The sequence below is a fragment of the Aethalodelphis obliquidens genome, unplaced genomic scaffold (genome assembly GCF_003676395.1).
Source record: "Aethalodelphis obliquidens isolate GAN/ISIS:26980383/991018 unplaced genomic scaffold, ASM367639v1 scaffold9, whole genome shotgun sequence".
Lineage (NCBI taxonomy): Eukaryota > Metazoa > Chordata > Mammalia > Artiodactyla > Delphinidae > Aethalodelphis > Aethalodelphis obliquidens.
The window spans coordinates 50,557,317-50,577,620 of NW_020837953.1; the positions used below are offsets into that span (position 1 = coordinate 50,557,317).

At 59.8% G+C, this 20,304-nt stretch overlaps 2 protein-coding genes across 2 annotated transcripts; one reads left to right on the plus strand and one right to left on the minus strand.

Annotated features, from left to right (window-relative positions):
* The first annotated feature begins 611 nt into the window (after positions 1–611).
* Positions 612–12,811, plus strand: LRRC47 (leucine rich repeat containing 47). The gene is made up of 7 exons (XM_027110408.1): positions 612–1,256; positions 9,040–9,498; positions 10,131–10,247; positions 10,876–10,991; positions 11,443–11,545; positions 11,802–11,891; positions 12,045–12,811. The coding sequence occupies exons 1-7, from the start codon at positions 642–644 to the stop codon at positions 12,291–12,293; spliced, it is 1,749 nt and encodes a 582-aa protein (XP_026966209.1). The 5' UTR covers positions 612–641; the 3' UTR covers positions 12,294–12,811.
* Positions 12,812–15,773: 2,962 nt separating this feature from the next.
* On the minus strand, positions 15,774–17,245 carry SMIM1 (small integral membrane protein 1 (Vel blood group)). The gene is made up of 2 exons (XM_027110737.1): positions 17,129–17,245; positions 15,774–16,832 (listed from the first exon to the last, which is right to left on the minus strand). Exons 1-2 carry the CDS (start codon positions 17,236–17,238, stop codon positions 16,706–16,708), a joined length of 237 nt encoding a protein of 78 aa, XP_026966538.1. The 5' UTR covers positions 17,239–17,245; the 3' UTR covers positions 15,774–16,705.
* Positions 17,246–20,304: the final 3,059 nt, after the last annotated feature.

Below are 20,304 nucleotides of genomic sequence, written 5' to 3' on the forward strand. Positions count from 1 at the left end.
GCCTAAACACATCCTCCCAAAGGACCTCAGCCGTCAGAGACCCCCTCCCGGGAGCGCACCGCCCAGGGAAGACGGGCTCAGACCCGGAGGGACTAGAAGTGATAACACACCCGTTGTCACACGGTCCTTCCGCCCGTCTGTCCTCTTAGGGACCGTTCATCTCCCCTAAGAACCACTCATCTCCTCCCCCTTCCCCTTCAGACGGCGTTTAGCCTGAATTCTAGGCCACCTGGGAGTCACCACGTTCCCGGGCGTCTCCCTCAGGTCCGTGAGGCGGACGCGTCCGCAGACTCGCTCTCCGGCCTTGTCTTAGGGGCTCGGCCGAGACCACAGAGCACGGCGTGCGGGGCCGTCCCCGCTGCTCCCCGACATCCTCGCGGGCAGGAAGACTCGGCCGGAGGCCCAGCACTCACGGCCCCACGTGGGCCTGGGCGCTCCGGGAGCCCACCCACACGCCCACGGGTGAGGACCCCAACCCCGCCGGCGACAGCCTCGAGCCACGCCCCACCGGGCTCCTCTATGGCCCTCGCTAAGGCGCTCTAGCGTCCGCGCAGCTCTCGACGACTCCTTCCGGCCCATACCGGAAGTGGCGCCGCGTGCCCCGGAAGCGCCCCGGCAGGGGCTGCGGGAGTGGCGGCGCGATGGCGGCTGCGGCGGTGTCGGAGGCCTGGCCGGAGCTGGAGCTGGCGGAGCGGGAGCGGCGGCGGGAGCTGCTGCTGACCGGGCCCGGGCTGGAGCAGCGGGTGCGCGCGGCGGGCGGGCGGCTGCCGCCGCGGCTCTTCACGCTGCCGCTGCTGCACTACCTGGAGGTGAGCGGCTGCGGCAGCCTGCGCGAGCCGGGCCCGGGCCTGGCTCAGGGCCTCCCGCAGCTGCACAGCCTCGTGCTGCGGCGCAACGCGCTGGGGCCCGGCCTGAGCCCTGAGCTCGGCCCGCTGCCCGCGCTGCGCGTGCTCGACCTGTCAGGCAACGCGCTGGAGGCGCTGCCTCCGGGCCAGGGCCTCGGCCCCGCCGAGCCGCCGGGCTTTCCGCAGCTGCAGAGCCTCAACCTCAGTGGCAACCGGCTGCGCGAGCTGCCCGCCGACCTGGCGCGCTGCGCGCCGCGCCTGCAGACCCTCAACCTTACCGGCAACCGCCTGGACGCCTTCCCCGCCGCGCTCTTCCGCCCCGGCGCGCTGCCGCTGCTCAGCGAACTGGCGGCCGCCGACAACTGCCTCCGGGAGCTCAGCCCCGAAATCGCCCACCTGGCCTCGCTCAAGGTCAGCGGTCAGCGGGGCGGGCGGGGCGGGCCCTGTGGTAGCCACGGACGGGGGTCTTCTCCCGGTGCCGAGCCGTCCCAACTCGGCCGGGAAGGGCCACCGCAGCGTCGGTATCTCTGAGAAGCCGGCCCACCCCCGGGTCCCCTCGCACTAGCCTGGCCTCCGTCCTCGGGTGGTCCTCTCGGCTCGCCCCGCACACTCTGCTCACAACTGGGCTTTAACATGCAACACACTGTTTCGTGATCGTGGACTAACTGGGCTTCCCGCTCAGGTCGGAAGCAGGTCAACAGCAGGGACGGGTGTCTAAATTTTTGCATCTCCAAATGTTTGTGAAAAGACTGGGTGAGCCCTGTACGTGAGGCCACCCAGGCAGGACGTGGAGATGTGAAATGACTGGAATTTGCGTAAGGCCGCGCGTATGATTTCACATGTGATAGTTCACTTGACCCCAACAACGGCTTGCCAAGGCAGGGGTGGTTATTCCTGTCTTACAGAAGGCCGGAAGGGGTTGCCAAAAGTACATAGCAAATAGGTTGGGGTTTTGTCTAGGCTTTCTTGTCCAGGGACTGCTTGTTTATTTTATTCATCCGGGGACCCCAGGTCCCAACAGAATGCTCGACTCGGAACAAGGGCCCAGTAAGTCTGTTGAGGAAGAGACTAGAGGACAGGAGTTGCTGTGACCATGGCCTAAATCCAGTCTAGAGGCTCCTGTCCTTAAAGAGGCAGGCCTCTGTTTCTTCCTCCTCATTGCCATCCTTTTATACAGACTTTTTTTTATATATACAGCAGGTTCTTATTATCTAGTTTATAGATATTAGTGTATATATGTCAATCCCCAGTATCCCAATTCATCCCACCCACCCACCCACCCCCGCTTTCCCCCCTTGGTGTCCATATGTTTGTTCTCTACATCTGTGTCTATTTCTGCCTTGCAAATCGGTTCATCTGTACCATTTTTCTAGTTTCCACATACATGCATTAACATACGATATTAGTTTTTCTCTTTCTGACATTTACGTCACTCTGTATGATAGTCTCTAGATCCATCCACGTCTCTACAAATGACCCAATTTCGTTCCTTTTTATGGCTGAGTAATATTCCATTGTATATATGTACCACATTTTCTTTATCCATTCCTCTGTTGATGGGCATTTGGGTTGCTTCCATGACCTGGCTATTGTAAACAGTGCTGCAGTGAACATTGGGGTATGTGTGTCTTTTTGAATTATGGTTTTCTCAGGGTACATGCCCAGTAGTGGGATTGCTGGGTCGTATGGTAGTTCTGTTTTTAGTTTTTTAAGGAACCTGCATACTGTTTTCCATAGTGGCTGTACCAATTCACATTCCCATCAACAGTGCAAGAGGGTTCCCTTTTCTCCACACCCTCTCCAGCATTTGTTGTTTGTAGATTTTCTGATGATGCCCATTCTAACTGGTGTGAGGTGATACCTCATTGTAGTTTTGATTTGCATTTCTCTAATAATTAGTGATGTTGAGCAGCTTTTCATGTGCTTCTTGGCCATCTGTATGTCTTCTTTGGAGAAATGTCTATTTAGGTCTTCTGCCCATTTTTTTTTTTATTGGGTTGTTTGTTTTTTTAATATTGAGCTGCATGAGCTGTTTATATATTTTGGAGATTAATCCTTTGTCCGTTGATTCGTTTGCAAATATTTTTTCCCATTCTGAGAGTTGCCTTTTCGTCTTGTTTGTAGTATCCTTTGCTTTGCAAAAGATTTTAAGTTTCATTAGGTCCCATTTGTTTATTTTTGTTTTTATTTCCATTACTCTAGGAGGTGGATCAAAAAAGATCTTGCTGTGATTTATGTCAAAGAGTGTTCTTTCTATGTTTTCCTCTGAGAGTTTTATAGTGTCTGGTCTTAAATTTAGGTCTCTAATCCATTTTGAGTTTATTTTTGTGTATGGTGTTAGGGAGTGTTCTAATTTAATTCTTTTACATGTAGCTGTCCAATTTTCCCAGCACCACTTACTGAAGAGACTGTCTTTTCCCCATTGTATATCCTTGCCTCCTTTGTCATAACTTAGTTGACTGTAGGTGTGTGGGTTTATCTCTGGGCTTTCTGTCCTGTTCCATTGATCTGTATTTCTGTTTTTGTGCCAGTACCATACTGTCTTGATTACTGTAGCTTTGTAGTATAGTCTGAAGTCAGGGAGCCTGATCCCTCCAGCTCCGTTTTTTCCCCTCAAGATTCCTTTGGCTATTCTGGGTCTTTTATGTCTCCATACAAATTTTAAGATTTTTTGTTCTAGTTCTGTAAAAAAAAAAAAAAATGCCATTGGTGGTTTGATAGGGATTGCATTGAATCTGTAGGTTGCTTTGGGTAGTATAGTCATTTTCACAATATTGATTCTTCTAATCCAAGAACATGGTATCTCTCTCCATCTGTTTGTGTCTTCTTTGATTTCTTTCATCAGTGTCTTATAGTTTTCTGAGTACAGGTCTTTTATTTCCTTAGGTAGGTTTATTCCTGGGTGTTTTATTCTTTTTGTTGGAATGGTGAATGGGATTGTTTCCTTAATTTCTCTTTCTGGTCTTTCACTGTTAGTGTATAGGAGTGCAAGAGATTTCTGTGCATTAATTTTGTATCCTGCAGCTTTACCAAATTCATTGATGAGTCTAGAAGTTTTCTGGTGGCATCTTTAGGATTCTCTATGTATAGTATCATGTCATCTGCAACAGTGACAGTTTTACTTCTTCTTTTCCAATTTGTATTCCTTTTATTTCTTTTTCTTCTCTGATTGCCGTGGCTAGGACTTCCAAAACTATGTTGAGTAATAGCGGCAAGAGTGGACATCCTTGTCTTGTTCCTGATCTTAGAGGAAATACTTTCAGTTTTTCACCATTGAAAATGATGTTTGCTGTGGGTCTGTTGTATATGGCCTTTATGATGTTGAGGTAGGTTCCCAATGCAGACTTTTTTAAAACAATAAAACGTGTGTGCAGTTTAGCAACTGACCTCTTTGCAGCGGGAATTACTCTTAAGATGTTGCTAACTCATTTTACAGATGTCTTTACGTCAGGGTGTATCTGTGTGCGTGGGTACGTGTGTGTGTGTTTATAGTTAAGAGAAACAGGAGGCCACCCTTCAGAGTGACACGCGCTAACTGGCATTTCCAGGAAGAAGCTGTGGGCGACGACTCCTGGGATGCTGGTCCCAGGGCTGTAGCTTCCCTTCAGGGCTGTGGTGTGACACATGATATAAGCCCTTTCTACTCCATCACCCATCTCATCCGTCTCTTGGTTTCCCAGAAGGTAGATGTACCAAATGTGTAGCTTGACGTCGCGTCGTGTGCGTCGTGTGAGTGTGACGTCGCGTCGTGTGCGTCGTGTGAGTGTGACGTCGCGTCGTGTGCGTGTACAGTTTTTATCTTTCTCTTCACATCTGTAATGCCTTAGCAGTGTTCAAGTTCGGGTTTTGTTTTGTTTTGTTAACGTTCTTAGTACCTCTGGGTGCCCGCCCAGTGAAGTAGCCTTTATTGTGTCCGGAACACCCTCATTCAGGTGAAGAGAACGTCTTGCTTGCTCAATCCCCCCTCGCCCGGTCCATCACGTTCCCCATTTTTAGACTTCCATCAGTCTCTTTCACATGAAGAGACCTGTTTCTTGGAGAGTGTCATGTCAGAGCTACTTGGAACCCCTTTTGGACTCAGATGTCCTTTGGGGGCCTTTCCTAAAATGATGCCTTCACGAGGAACGGCTGCTGGAACTGGGTGAAGCAGCATCGCTCCACACCCTGGCGCTCCGAGGACAGAGGTGTTCTCTGTCCTTCCTGTGAGGTGGGGGCACAGCGGGAGTCGGACAGCTGCGCTGGGAACCAGAAAGTGTGGGTTCAGCTCAGTGTCTTGTAGTGGCGCCCTGGGCTCCTGCCCATCTCCTCCCCTCTGAGGATGACCACGGTGCCATGAAGAAAGCGCGGTGATGGCACTGGTGCAGGTCCTCTGCAGCCGCATCACCGCGCCAAGGCTGTGGCTTAACACAGCGGTCGTTTTGTTTGCCCACGGTTCTTCACTGTGGGCCAGCCCAGCTGGACTGTTGCTGCCTTGCCGTTGATCACTCGTGTGGCTGCGGTCAGCTGCCGTGGGTTCAGGGCCAGGCTCATCTGGCGTGGCTGGCGTGGCTGACTCCTCTCTCCACGTCATCTTGGGACGTCTCCCATCCCCGCCGGGTAGTCTGACCTCTCACATGGCGGCTCAGGGCTCCTTGGAGCACAAGGGCAGGAGCTGCCAGGCCTTCCTGAGGCACAGACCTGGACCTAGCAGCCCGCCACATCCACTGCAACCTGCTGATTCAGTAAGTGGAGCTCAGTGCGGAGTTGTGGGAGATGCCACACAAGGAGGTGAATACTGGAGGCGTGGTTTTGTAGGGGCCCCCAAGGTGACAGCACACAGGCCCCTGCTTGTCCCACTCACCTCCCAGTCGGGAGACAGCACATGAGAGCTCCTTGGTGCCCTCCCTGGGAGCCGTGAAGGGCGGACCCTCTGCCCCACTGCAGCTGCCGGGGACAAGGAAGCTGAAGGGAGAGCTGTCCTTTCCCTCCCCAGTTACCTCTGCCTGGAGCGCCAGCTTCACCACTGTCCTGACCTCAGACCCACTCAGCTGGGCTTCTCCCCACTGGGCTTCTGTTACCCATGGGGTTCAGCCACAGGATGCCCCCATTGTAAGTGACCATTACCCAGGCCCACGGCACTGCCACCGGGGACTGCTGGAGGGACGGGCAGGCCAGATGTGCCCCCAGATTTATGAACTGTTCCGGGACAGCACGTTCATCAGCTGAAGGGCCACGGCACTCAGGGTTTCTCCCAGCCCTGCCAGGAGTTGTGCCCTCTCATGTCGTCTGGCGTTGCTCATTTATGGGACTTCTCCCGTAATCACGTTTCACAGAGAAGTGGAACTTTGCCCATGAAACCTTTGTCCAGTGACGAAAAACTGATTAAAAAAATCCTTCCATCTTATTTTCTCAGTTGCTGTTGGAGATGGTGGGTTCAGGTCCCCTCGGCCTGGTCACCATCAACTGGAACAGAGGGGTCCTTCCACACCCCCAGGGGTAGAGTGTGTGTCTGTAGGGTCTCACAACCAGGGATTTAGGGTCCCTTCCCCGCAGCTCGGCCCAGCAGTCGAGTCACAGTCTAGGGTCAGAGGCTGGCCCTGCCTGGCCGGTGTCACTATTGTGTTACCTACAGGGAGGGAGTGCCTGGGTGTCTTCTGGGCAGGTGCCTGGAGGCCCCTCCACGTGCACTCAATTCACTTCATTCTCCTTTCGGCGACTGTGGGTTTCCCGCCCCCGCCCCCTGCCCTGCGCAGTTTTACGCCATCCAGACATCACTTCAGCCGCAGGCTCTCCCTCCGGCACTCACGCTCCAGCCATGAAACCTGTGGACTCCACTCCCCATTGGACCTGCGGCTCTGCGTGCCTGGCGGCGGGTGGCGTGTCCTGCTGTGGGGTCCGCTTTGAACTCGTCGGTGGTCTCCCTGTCTCTGCTGGACATGGCACCCCCAGAGCCCTGTTGGCTGCCTGCCCTTGCTCCCCGTTTGTCTCCCGCAGGGCCCCGGGGCAGGTCCTGGGCTGCTGTCTGTGGCACTGGCTGCTGCCACTGCCCTCTGCTCCGTGTTTGGCGATCGTTGCCCCTGACAGACCCCCGCCCCAGTACCCCCGCACCTGTCTTCCGAGGAGACCACCTCAGCAGGCTGCTGGCCTGACACTGCTCTGGTCGGGGCTGGGGGGCCCCCTCCCCCACTCTTGCCGGCCCTTCCTCTGCTGCTCTTTGTGGGTCTCTTCCTCGTGGAGGCACAGACCTTCCACCGCGGCGGCTGTGTTTTCACGCTGCAGTGAGAGTTGCCAGTGGAGTTCACGCTCTTGAGACTCCAAGCTGGGCGTGCAGGTCCCAACCCAACCTTGAAATGCCAGCCCTGGTCTGCTGTTCACAGCCTGCCAGTGGGCGGGGGCCTGGTTCTTCTGGCCCAGGCCAGGCTGAGTGTGCACACAGGGTTACCTGGTCTAGGCGGCCCCTGCCCGTCCTCCTGTCCAGGTGCGTTCTGACACCTGGGCGTGTTCTGGGGGAGCAGCTCCGCAGCCCTGGGCTCAGCACTGCTGATGTTGCCAGTCAGCAGTGAGTGAGGAGGCCAGCAGACCCCAGGCTGGGGTGCAGGGGGCACCACCAAGTCCTGTGCACGGGTGGGTGTGTGTGTGCGTGAGCATGGGGGGGGCAGGACACAGAGAAGCCTGGAAGGGCCACGTTTCAGCCCATCTACCCGCCTGTCCAGTCTCGCCTGAGAGCAGGGAGAGGCCTGGAGAGGCACCAAACGGTGACAGGTGTGTGACGTCCGGTTAACCCACAGCCCGCATGACCACTGAGTGCTTGGTCCCCAGTGGTGACTGGAGACCGTGTCAGGCTCACCTTCTCTTTCTCCATTTCTGGGTCGACTGCAGGATCAAAGTCTGCTCTGCAGTTGCTCCCTCCCTCCTGAGCCTCCGGTCCTGCCGCGTGGAGGTTCCTCTGTCACCCTCTGTCGGGCACCCACCTGCCACACCCCTCCTCCACCCTGGTTCTTCCGGCCTCGCAGCAGCCTGACTGCTGAGCCAGAGTTTCCTTCATAACCGGGGTTTGTGAAGCTCCCTTAAAACCACCCTTTGTGCCAGCCACAGCAGACAGCATCTCGTGGATAGTCAGGGCCCCTGCCCCCCTCCCAGCTGATGACAAATCTGCCACCCGCTGCGGCCCAGCTGTGGTCATTCGGGGCTGAGGTGTCCCCATCAGGACCAGGACTCCTCGCTGGCCACGCTGCTGTGGGTGCTGCTCCCTGAGTGTGAGGAGGGGCCTGCCCGAGCGCTCCCAGGTCTGCAGCCCCTGGGGAGGCCCCTGCCGCCCGTCACTGCCTCGCTGTCCAAATGCCAGTCCCCTGTGCTTACTCCCACCAAGCCAGATTATAGGGTTTCTCCCCAGGCTCCATGTCAGGTCCAAGCGAAGCCGAGCGGGGCCCATCCAGAGCTTGCCACGGGCCCTGGAGGAGAACGAGGAAGAAGCCGTTTACTTGCAGGGCTGCGTGCCGCCTGGGCCTCCTGGGAGGGGCCCTGTCCTCCTTACCACCAGCCGAGTCCCTCCCACGGCACAGGACCCTACCTTCTGCCCACCACGTGAGGTGGCCACTTGGCCCGTTTCCACCGCGTCAGCGACACTGATGGCAGCCTCAGTAGTAGTCACAGAAGGTTCCTTTTCACGGGCCACAGGGTTTCACCAACCTCCTTACGGCGCAGGAGCAGTAGCCCCCGCTCCCTCCTCCCGCGTCACCGCCAAGGGCCCAGGACTGTCCCAGCATTGACGCTGATTCGCTGTCTGTCACGCACGCAGGATACGAGAGCGTGAGAGCATCGTGCTGGTTACTCTTGCTCTGTTCTTGCTTTTTTGCTCATTTAATTAAAGACATCTCAGCGCTACTTTGTGGGGAACCTGTTTCTCATGTAAAGTCCTTATTTGTTTATAACCAGACATTCCCCGCGTTCCTTGTTGTCTTTTTTCCCTCTAACCTAACCGTCGATGGGAAATTCTGCCGTGGTTGTTACTACAGGGACACGGTGGTCAAGCAGCACAAGCAAGACCAGCACTTCATAGAGGTGACTGGCAGTCCACTCGCGCCTCTCCTCCGAGGAGCCCGGGTCACTGCATCCGTGCTGGGCGCTGGGCTGGGGGAGAGGCGTGGGGCTGAGGCGGGGCAGGCGGCAGGAGGGCGGGTCCCGGGGGTCTGATGCGTCCCGGTCTCCCTCGCAGACGCTGGACCTGTCCAACAACCAGCTGAGTGAGATCCCAGCAGAGCTGGCCGACTGCCCCAGGCTCAAGGACATCAACTTCCGGGGGAACAGGCTGCGGGACAAGCGCCTGGAGAAGATGGTCAGCGGCTGCCAGACCAGGTCCATCTTGGAGTACCTGCGCGCCGGGGGCCGCGGGGGCTGCCGGAGCCGGGGCAAGGCCGAGGGCCCCGACAGGGAGGAGGCGCGGAGGAAGCGGCGGGAGCGGAGGAAGAGGGAGTGCGGCGAGGGTGAGGAGGCCTGGGTGGACGAGGCCAGCCGGCTGCTGCTGCGGGTCCTGCACGTGGCCGAGAACCCGGCCCCACTGACGGTCAGGGTGAGCCCCGGGGTCGGAGACGTGCGGCCTTTCATCGTGGGCGCCGTGGTGCGGGGCATGGACCTGCAGCCCGGGAACGCACTCAAGCGCTTCCTCTCTTCCCAGGTGGGTGCCCGCGGCCGCGATGGGGGCGGGGAGGACGGGCCGTGGGCGGGGCGACCACCGCTCCTGCCGAGCTCCTCGGCCGGCCCCGGTGGGGTGGGGCGGGGAGGGGACCCGGCGCAGTTAAAATCGTCAGCTCTTGCCAACGTGTTCTTGGGTGACTTGTTTAGTTTTTGTGAAGTTTCAGCTAGACAAACTTAGAGTTTGTTCTTCTGTGAAGTCTGCCCAGCTTTTAAAGCAAAAAGCACATCCTTGCACGTGGGCAGCCCCGAGCGTGGCCTGCGGGGCTGAGGCTGTACTCGCCTACGGGGAGGAAGCCAAGCCAGGAGCTCGGAACTGGAAGATCAGTGCTTTGGAGGAAACGCTTGCTGGGGTTGTGTTTCTTTTGAAGTCACACTTCTGTTTATTCAGTCATCAATTTTAGCTCGAGATGGGTTCTTTGAAGTCTCAAGCATTGCACAGTAGAGTTAGGGCGAGAAGAAATTCTGCTGATAAGCAGATACCAGCTTTCCAGCGGAGGTTCCACGAAATAAATACTTGGCTGGGGAGGCTGCTCCGGGGGGGTTTGGGGTGGCGGGGCTTGCCCTCCGGCCTTGGCATACTGAGCTCTGCCTGCCCTTGAACTTGTATTGCAGACAAAGCTGCACGAGGACCTTTGTGAGAAGAGGACGGTGGCCACCATCGCAACCCACGACCTCAGCGCCATCCGGGGGCCCCTGCTGTATGCCGCCCGCCCCCCAGAAGACCTCAGGGTGAGGCCACGCATCCCGGTGTTTGCAGTTTGAGTGTTCCTTGTGTGTTTTTCAAAAAATACACGTGCAGGTGGTTGAGTCAGAGCATTTTGGATAGAATCTGACCCTTTTCTGCTCCCAGCAGGAACATAAAATAAAACAGGTTGTGCTGACAGTTACTTTCAAAAGTAAACTCATCAAAGGAGGTGGTGATTTGAAAGTGGTTTCCTTCACCTGCTCGCTAACTTTTAACCAGAAATTGTGGTTTATATCCCAGTTGCAAACCCCCTGATCTGGGGTTGACCACAGTGTGAGTTCTGCCAAGGCCCCGCTCCTGGTCTGTCGGGTTCCGCATGAGGCACCTCGGGCCCCCGGCGGAGGAGTGTTCCCAGGGGGCTGGCTCCGGCTGCTGGCCCCATCTCTTCCCTCAGCCTCCTCAGAGCCACAGGCGTGGAGCCCCGGCTGTGCATTAGGCGGGTTTCAGATTCAGCCCCCGGGGTGACCTCTGAAGGCACAGTATATCTGCACGTGACATGGGGACAGCCTCTATCCTCAGCCCGCTGGACGTCCGCCTGGAGGACTGTCAGCTCTCAGAAGCCTCCCGCTGGGACCCCCAGCGACGGGCCAACGTGCGGTATCCACCCCGTAGATCGTCCCCTTGGGGCGCCGGGAAGTCAAGGCCAAGGACCTGGTGCGGCAGCTGCAGCTGGAGGCGGAGGAGCACAGGAAGCAGAAGAAGAGGCAGAATGTGTCGGGCCTGCACAGGTGGGGCCCCTTTCATCAGCCTGTGCCGTTGCGGGCGCTCCCGCAGCTGCCCAAACTCAGGAGACCTCCCCAGCGTTCGTTCACTCTCCTCTCGGGTTCTTGGCGGGGGGGGGGGAAGGATCCATCGTAGCCCCATGTCGCGTGGCTTCAGAGAAGCAGGTGCCAGGAGTGCAGGCCTTGTGTTGTCTCAGAGGGGGGCCCTCGGCATGCCCACCAGGTGCGCAGGGAGAGCGCGCCACGGATGAGGGGCAGCCAGGCCTGCTGCGCTTGATCCAGGTCAGGCTCGGCTGGCTCGGGCGCCGAGGAGGCCCTGCGAACATCTCCTCTGAATTTGCTTGTGTCACGTGCCCTTGACCTGACACCTACTGTGTCCAGAGAACTGCGATTCGTCCACTCGCCTTTAGGTGTGTTTCCACAGCTGTGCCTGTTATCGGTATTTCTTCTCACCCAGGTACCTTCACCTGCTGGATGGGAAGGAGCATTACCCGTGCCTCGTGGATGCAAACGGCGACGTGATTTCTTTCCCGCCCATAACAAACAGCGAGAAGACGAAGGTGGGCGGTGCCAGCGTCTGGCACCTTTGAGACCGCATCACGTGTCGCGTTCACGCGTGTGGCGGTGTGTGCTCGCTGCTGCCCATGACTCGCCACGTGTGCCGCACCCCGGTGTCTGTCTCCCCTCAGGCGGGCGACAGTCCAGATTTGTGTGACACCGTCTTACAGGGTTTTCTGCAGATTAGACCTTGCAGTTGCTGGGGTCTGCTTGTGATAACTTGATTCTTTCCTGAAATCTTTCTAATTTCTGTTGAAGATTAAGAAAACCACTTGTGACCTGTTTCTGGAAGTGACGAGCGCCGCCAGCCTGCAGATTTGCAAGGACATCATGGACGCCCTCATCCTGGTGAGCGTCCGGCCCCGCCCATCCTGCCCACCGAGGCTCTGGCCCCGCGGGACAGACGGCGCGTCCGCTGCCCTTTGCCATCTGGGTGACGGCAGCCTGTCTTCCCTGGGTTGCCTCTAATCTCTCGGTTGAAAAGATATTTTTCATTTGCAGAAAATGGCAGAAATCAACAAGTACACTTTGGAAAACAAAGACGAAGGTTCCCTCTCCGACCACGAAGCCGATGCCATTCCTGGACAAGTCCCGGGCCCCAGGGCGACTCCCGGTGCTGAGCAGGCTGGGAGCGCCCCGCTGGTGGTGGAGCAGGTCCGGGTGGTGGATGAGGAGGGCCACCTGAAGGTGGTGTATCCGTCCAAGACGGACCTGGACCTCGCCGCCGCCCACGTGACTGTGCTCCGCTGATGGCCGGGCCACTGCCTCAGGCTCCCAGGGAGGCACTGTCAGCTGCACTGGCTCTGCAGGGCTTTCGTGTGGTGATATTAAATTATTCCTTCACCTCGGTAGCTTTTAAGATATATGCATTCTCTGTTCAGTTTTCCAGTCGATTCTGTCGTAGGGGGTGCCACGTTGACATGCGCTGAAGTCATTTCACCTTTACAGCACCGAATTGACTCTGCCAGTGCTTTTAATGAAATCACTTGAATATTGGAACTAACTGCTCAAAGGGTTCTGAAATCATTTAGCCACACAGCAAATCACTGTATTCACAGGGGGAAAGGACACTATAATTGGTGTGAATATTTAGTTCTAAGTTGAGAAGCTGAACAACATGCATTTTGCTGAGCTGCACAGTTATTTTTCTACAATACAATATCTTTTAAAGTCCTACGGTTCCAGCAGTGCAGCTTAGAAATGTGGGATGTCATGGTTTCCAGTTATTGTAAACCGTAATCTTTTTATAAAAACATTTTTTAACGTGACCTTAGAATTGGCAAAATCATTTTTCTTACTGCTGCTGTAGGATGCTTTGGGGGTGGGAGGCAGGGCATCCGGGAGCGACGGCCCAACCCGCCTGCTGCACTGGCCGGACTTGGGGAGGGCGGGGGCGTCAGTCGACTGTAAACCAGCACCAGGGCCGTGAGGTGTCACACCTGCGTCTGGAGGTCAGTGTGCAGGTTTCCCACTGCAAAACAGGCTTCCATGCTCAGACAGGGCGGTCAGCCGTCGTCAGCTTGCTCCAGGACGGGGGTGGCGGTGACTGGAGGAGGCATGGGGAGTTTGATGCCAGGAATCGTGGAGCATGTGCCGGACAAGGGGGTCTCAGCGTCTGGCATTCTAGGTATTTCCAGCTCTGAGTCGGCAGTTCACTGACCTCACTGCTCCAGGAGCAGCCGGCACAGGAAAAACTGACCCGCCACCTTTTTCTTGTTGAGTGAACGCGTGTTCCATGGTCTTTGACCTGCAAAGGACAGTTTATGTGTTTTGTCAAAATGACAGGCGGCTGGCAGGCATATGCGAGAGCCCCCCCCGGACCCAGCCGCGTAGCGGTCAGAGCCAGACCCGCGTGAGGCCCACACCCCACACGCCGGGCCTGCTGTACAACCACGTGGGTTCCCCAGGGCCCGGCCAGCCCTCCTCAAAGGACATGGCGGGGCTGCCTTGACCCCTGACCCAGCTCTCTGGTCACTGCCAGGACTGCCCTTCGTCGGCCCTGGAGCAGCCGTGCTTAACTGGGCTGAAGTGGACACCGGGTGACAGTGTTCCCCAGACCTACCTGACATCTGTGCGCATCGGCGGCTCAGGGCTGTCACTTCACGACCCTCGGGCCATCAAGGCCGCAGATGCTGCGGCTGACGTGGGCATGGGCGTCACGGCGAAGCCCTGCTGGGAGCTCCGGGTTGGGGCCGCAGCTGAGCTGCCCTCTTGGCACCAGGCTGTGGCTTCGGCGGCCGCGTGGCACCACGTCTGGGGCGCCTTGATGTTGGGGAGCAGCCGGCCCTGCTGCTCTTCTCTGGTGCAGTTTGATTCCGTGTGAGGTTTCGAAACGTATTCAACTTACAGCAGAAAACCGCTCTGACGTTTCTTTTTCTTTGTCGCCCGACCCTCTAATAAAAACATTTAGAAGGAACATCGCGGCTCCTTCCCCGTGAGTCCTTCCTGGGGTTTCTGGAGGTGCGTGTTGGAAGTGTCTGTGGGGAAGCTGGGGACCTGGGACCCTCTTGCCAGCAAAGAGTGAGAGGCAGTTATCTCCTGTCACTCGGGCCTGGCCCAGAGAAGCGGCTGCCCTTGATCCCTGGGTCCTGGGAACCTGCTCCTGTAGCATCACCAGGTGGACCCCACCCCGGGGCTTTCCCAAAGGGGTCAAGTTCCTGGGACCCGCCTCCAGCAGACCACCCCAATCCTGAACCTCCTGTGGGAGCGGAGGCCAAGGGTCCTGTCCCGTCCTCTCCCAACCCTCCCAGGGCTGTCGGGACGCCACCTCCACTCCGGCCACTCAGGTCCAGCTGGCGCCCCGGGGCACGTCTCTCTGAGATGCCCCGCGTGCCCCTGCCTGTAGCCCCCCACCTGCATGGGCCAGGCATCCGGTGCCAGTAGGGCCTGGGGCAAGGGGTGCCGCGCATCCCCCAGGCTCTGGGCTGGTGCACCCAGCTCTCCATGCTGAGGCCTGCTTGGCCGTGGGGCACACAGGGCGTGGCCAGCCAGACCCAGGCCAGACCCCAGCACCGTCCATGGTCCACGGCCGCCCGTAAGGTTCCCCCCGGTCCTGGGGAGCAGGCCTCGTAAGGACCCTGGGCGTCACCCAGCGGTGCCGGACCGAGCCGGACAGGCTCCGAGGTCACTTCCTCTCCACCCGCTCCCGCTGCTGGCTGCCCCTCCTTGCCCCGTCCCGCCTCCCTGCCTTGCCCCAGGCCAGTCACATGTGACCTGTGCATCCGCAGACCTGCCCCTCACCAGGGGCTACTCGGGGAATGCGGCCCTGGAGCCGAAGAGGCCTCAGAGGGAGTGGGGGGCAGGGGCAGCGGGGACCCCTCCCTCCTCCCTCTGTCCCGCGCCCTCGCCCCACTCCTGGGTGAGGCTGCACTGGGCCTCGGGGAGGGTCAGCCCTTGCACCTCCAGCGACGACCGCCGACCGCTGAGAGCCCCCGGAGGCCACGCAGCCAGGCCAGTGGCCCCTGCCCACCTTCCCACACCCTCCACCCCAGTGCCCGTCCTGAGATGGCCAGAGGGGACTCCAACTGGGGTGCTAGGCTGAGGCCAGACAGGTGCAGGCCAGCTGGGGCCCCCTCCCTGGCTGTGGCCAAGCAGGTGGGGGCAGAGTCTCTCCGGAGACAGATGTTGAGGCGCAGAGACCAGGGCGGCTGGGACAGACCCTCCACCACTGCCCTTAACCTGCTTGCCCTGCCCCCTGCCCCACAGCAGGCCCTGATGAAGCACCGCTGCTGGGAGACCCCAGCCCAGCAGCAGGCTCAGAGCCAGGGATCACCTGGGTGGTGCAGCCCCACCTCACGCCCACCCGGCCCGGGCAGACTTGCAGTGGGCCCGCTGTGCCCTAGGCCAGTCCCGTGGGGTCTCTGCCCTCCCTGCCAGCTCGGCCTCTGACACCCAGGTTTGCTATGAGCCATAGGGATCCTGACTGTCCCTCGTCTCCTGCCCTCAGTTCTGGGGTGAGGACCAATTCCCTAAGAAGGTGTTTCTGGCAAGGGGTCTGCGGGGTCTGGGGCGTGAGTTCACAGCAGGCGAGGGCCAAGCGAGCTGGAGCAGAGCCGGCAAGGCGCTGTCCATGGTCAGGAGAGGCAGGAGCAGGTCCAGCCACATGCGCGCCCGCAGGCCTGCCCCTGTGCTCCCACCTCCCGGCAGAGGGCCTGGCCAGGACGGGGCGCATCCCAAGGCCCAGAGCCAGCGGGAGGCTCACAGGCCCTTTCCCAGGCCTCCCGGCCGCTGTCCAGATGCCCTCCAGCTGCCCTCACATCGGGGGCCGTGAGTCACGCCTCGCCGGGGAGACCCACGGGAGACACTGTCATCGTGTTTTCATTCAACAGACATTTAATGACGACCTCCGTGTGCAGGGTCTGGGCCTCCTACAGGGTGCCGGTGGAGGGGCCGGGCTCCTGCAGGGACCACTCTGTGGGGTGGACAGCCCTGGGGAACGTGTCCACCTCCCTGGAGGGAAGATGCAGAGGTGGGTCTGGGACAAGGGCTAAGGCCCCTCTACCCAGGAAATGACTCAGCCCCCGGGGAGGGTGGATGTACAGAGGGACACACATACACCCCCTCAGAGCCATCCTTTCACAACGGGAGTCAGAAGGGCCAGAGAGGGCAGGGGCCTGGTCAGGGCCACACAGCTCCGCACAATGCCCACCCAGGGACGACCCCACCCTGGGGCTGCCAGGCCTGTGCCCTCGGCTGCGGGGAGAAAGGGAGCTCTTGGGGCCCTGGACTGAGGGCCTAGCCTGGGTGTATCCTGAGCCCCAGCTCAGGCTGGGCCCGGTCTCCCAGCCTCGTGGGCCCCTGGGTGGCTGTGTGCGCCAGGCGTGCAGGTGTGTGTCCTTGTGTACCCGTGTCCCTGTTTGGCTGTACGCCTGTGGATGCCCGTGACAGCTGTGCACAGTGGTGTCCCTGTGAGCTTGAGGCCAATATGTGTGCCCCCTGTGCCCCTGGAGTCTGTGCACTGGTCTGGGGGCGAGTGTCTGTGTGCATGGTGAGGGGCTGTGAACACAGAGGGGAGCCTGTGTAGAGAGAGGAGGGTCTGTGTATATGGGAGGCTGTATACACTAAGGTCCGTGTAGACTGGTGGGTCTGTGTACACGGAGGGGTTCTCGCACACGGGGTGTCCCTCCGAGCCCATGCCCCTGGGCGCATGCTCTGGGCAGCGTTCATTTGCACTTGTGCACGAAGTAGCCGGTGATGTAGCCCAGGGTGAACACGACCCAGAAGAGGGCCACTCCACCCAGCACCTTCAAGGAGATGCCCAGCTTGCCCGAGCACAGCTTCCGGGAGACCCTAGAGTGAGAACCGCAGGCACGTGAGCCCCCAGGCGGCCCCCAGTGCGGGGGTGGGGGGGCGGGGGGAGGAGAAGGAGGGGGCCCTGGGCAGGTGGACTGTGGAGGAGGGCAGCCCAGGCGCTCTGGACTGGAAGACAGGAGGGAGGGGAGTGGTGGAGACACCGGGGAAGGTGTGGGGCCCGGGTCTGCCGAGACCGCCTGGGGTGGGCGCCCAGTGGGCGCAGAGCAGAGGCTGGCAGGAAGGATGGGAGGGGCCTGCGCAGGGCCAGGGGGGCCCTCCTCCCAGCCCCTCACCTCTTACAGCCCGAGGCCTCCTGTGCGCCGGGCCCGCTGGCCACGCTGACTTCATCCCGGCTGCTGTCCTCCCACCTACTGTACTGGATGCTACTCTCCTGGGGCTGCATCCTGGGGGCCACGGGGCTCTGGCGGGAGGGGCAGAAGGTGGGCTGAGCCTCCCAAGACACACTGTTCCAGACCCGGTGAGGCCAGGGGCAGGGTTCGTGTGGCCCTGCTCTTGGGGTGAGGGTCTGCCTGGGGGCCGTGACGGGCCAGGTGGGCTGGCTCTTTGCCTGCATCCTCTCATCCAGCTTGGGAGGTGACCAGGATGCAGAGGGGTTAGGCCACTTGTCCAGGGTCACGTGGGAGGAGGCAAGAGGGAATTCCAACAGGGAGTCTGAAAGTCTGCCAAACCCTGCCCTCAGGAATGCGAGAGGCTGCTTTTCCACCCAGCCTGCTCCCCCAGGGCAGGGGGGGGCCTCCAGGCAGAGCTGCTGCCACCCTGGAGGGCCCCTGGCTGGGGCCAGGTCACCAAGCCTGATAACTAACGGCTTTCCCTCCTCCCATTCCTGCCAGATAAGGCCCCAGAGCCATCCCTGGAGGCTGGAAAGGAAGGGGACGGGGCAAGCCGGGCAGCCGGACTGGGGGCAGCGGGTACAGCCTGTCCAGTAGGGGGAGGAGGCCCGCCTGGCCTGCGCAGCAGCAGCAGCTGTGTCCTCTGGCCTGTCCGAGTTGCAGCCCCTCCCTCACCCACCGCTGTGCCCTGCTGGGAGTCCAGGGGCTGAGACTTTGCTCAGCTCCCGCCAGCCTGGGAAAACCTGACCTTTTGTCCAGGTAATCTGGGACACAGAGGCTTAAAAGCACAGTGAGCCACTTAGCAAGAAGCGAACCCAGAAACTCAGGAAATCCGGCAGTTCTTAAACCCCCGAAATGCTTCCACGTTTGCCCTTTCCCAAATCCCAGGCCCATGGGACAAAGGAAGGGAGCTTGTCTCAAAGCCACAAAGCCTGTCCTTCCTGTGGGATCCTGTGCTCTGGGGTAGCCATGCAGGCCGGGTCTCAGGCCTGGGGAAGGCCAAGCATTTGTTGAGCGTGGGTTCTGCTTTCCCAGGATGTGTCCAGGAAAGGGGCTAAGGGCCAGCTCTGTTAGCTACCTACCTAATGTCCACCCTCCCTCCTGTGGCCAGAGTCCCCATCTTGTTTCAGGCAGCAGTGTGCCAGCCCAAAGTGACAGTCACGGGCTAAGACAAGCTTAATACTCTGACCCCTGCTTTCCCATGTCACCCAGATATGAGCAAGGTGCTGGGGTGCAGCAGGGGGTAGGAGGCTTTTGCTTTCATGAACAAAAGAACAGCCACTTCCTTCTTCCTGCCTTGAAGTGATGGCTGGAGCTGAGCAGCCACTTTGCAATCTGGATATCCTGCCACACCAGCCCAGTGGTGCTGGGTCTCCAAATCCACACCAGCTGCCCACCCATGAGCTTCTTGATCTGAGGAGGGTCAAGCTCACTTTGTGCAAGCCTGGGACAGTGGGTTCCTGTTATTTGCAGCAGAACAAGCTCCTGACTGACGCGGATGGTGGCCGTCAAGTAGTCCTGGCCGGAGAACGCCACCAGAAGCGGTGAGGTGCTGGAGCTGAGCTTCTGAGGGCTTCATTCACCTGCTTGTAATGGTCTGTCCAACCCACACGCGACGGCCACACAGTGTCACAGGACCCTGGGGCTGTGCTGCCTGGCAGGGACACCTGCTAAGCCCTGGGACCCTCAGGGGTACCACCGCCTCCTGGGAGTGTGTGGGGACAGAGTCCTTGGCACACACGGGCTGCATATACATTAGACCCCTTCACCCCCAAGGCACCTCCAAGGAGCCCACAGCTTACAAGGGGAGAGTCCCGGCGTTGGGGGTCGAAGCCTCTGCGGTCCAGGAAGATGGTCAGAGCCCGGCCAGTGATCTCACCTCCTCCCAGCCCGCAGTTCAGGACCTGAGGAGCCTCAGATGCCTCCAACCTTAAAGAAAGACAGAAAATAAAGAAAAGGTGAAGAGGAGCGAGCGGCGCTGCCAGGGGCAGGGAAGGGAAAGGGGCCCTGGGGCGTCCCGGGCGGCCAGCAGGAGCGGCGAAGGCAGTTAGCCTCGGGGTCTGTGGGCCCGGGACAGCCTCAACCCCGCCCGCACCCCAGCAACTCCTCTCTCCCGGGCCGGCCGCTCACAGAGGCCGCGGCCTAGCGGGGCGGGGGGCTGCACTGGGCCTCGCCAGTGGGGTCTCTGCCCACTGCCCACTTGAAACCAAGCCCACCACCTCCTTCTACTCGAGGAAACCGCACCACGACCCCGTGTCTCACCTGGCTCGACAGCCCCCGGCCGCTCCGCGCGCCGCGGACGTGTCCCTGGCCTGAGGGGGGCGGGGCCTTGGAGGGGGTGGGGCCTAGTGGGTGGTGGGGCCTGAGCGGGGGCGGAGCAGGGCTGGGGTGGGCGGGGCGAGGCGGTGGGTGGTGGGGCACGGGGAAGGGGCCGGGCAGGTAGGTCGGGGCGGGGCATAAATGGGGCGGCATCTGAGGCCGTGGGTGGGAGGCCGCCGGACTCCGGGAACGGGGGTGGGGCCTGGTGGAGGGGTGGAGGGGCGGGGCCGTTACCGGGGGCGTGGCAGGGGCGGAGCAAGAGGGAGGTCCCAAGGCCTTCCAGGAGGTGCGTGCTGCAGGGGCGAGGAGCAGCAAGGGCCGCCGGGGCCGCAGGAGCCGCAAGGGCCGCAGAGCGCACCTCTCTCCAGGGCCTAGACCCCTCTCAACTGTTGCAGTTTCCCCGCCGGGAACCGGGCTCGAGCGCAGAAGCGGGCTCAGTGGGGGGAGGAGGGATGGCAAGCGCGCCTGGTTAGAACCGAAACACCGGATTGTTCTCGGGGGCGCCCAGTCATCAGGTTCCCCAGCCGCCAGCCGGCCTTCCGCTCGCTCTGAGCGGCCAGAGGCCTGGGTGGGGCGGCCATGCGCGAGCGGGCGCTGCTCGAAGGAAAGGATGAAAGAATGCGTGGACAGGTGAGCGTAGAGAGCAAAGAGAAGAGGCCGAGGACTGACTAGGTTCAGCACGTGTTTGTGTGCCGGGCACAGGTCTCTGTGAACGACACTGACAAGCGTGCCTGTCCTCGCAGATCTTTCATCTCAGGAGCGATGGATGTGAACAGAAGTGCCGCAGCCCGACCCATCTT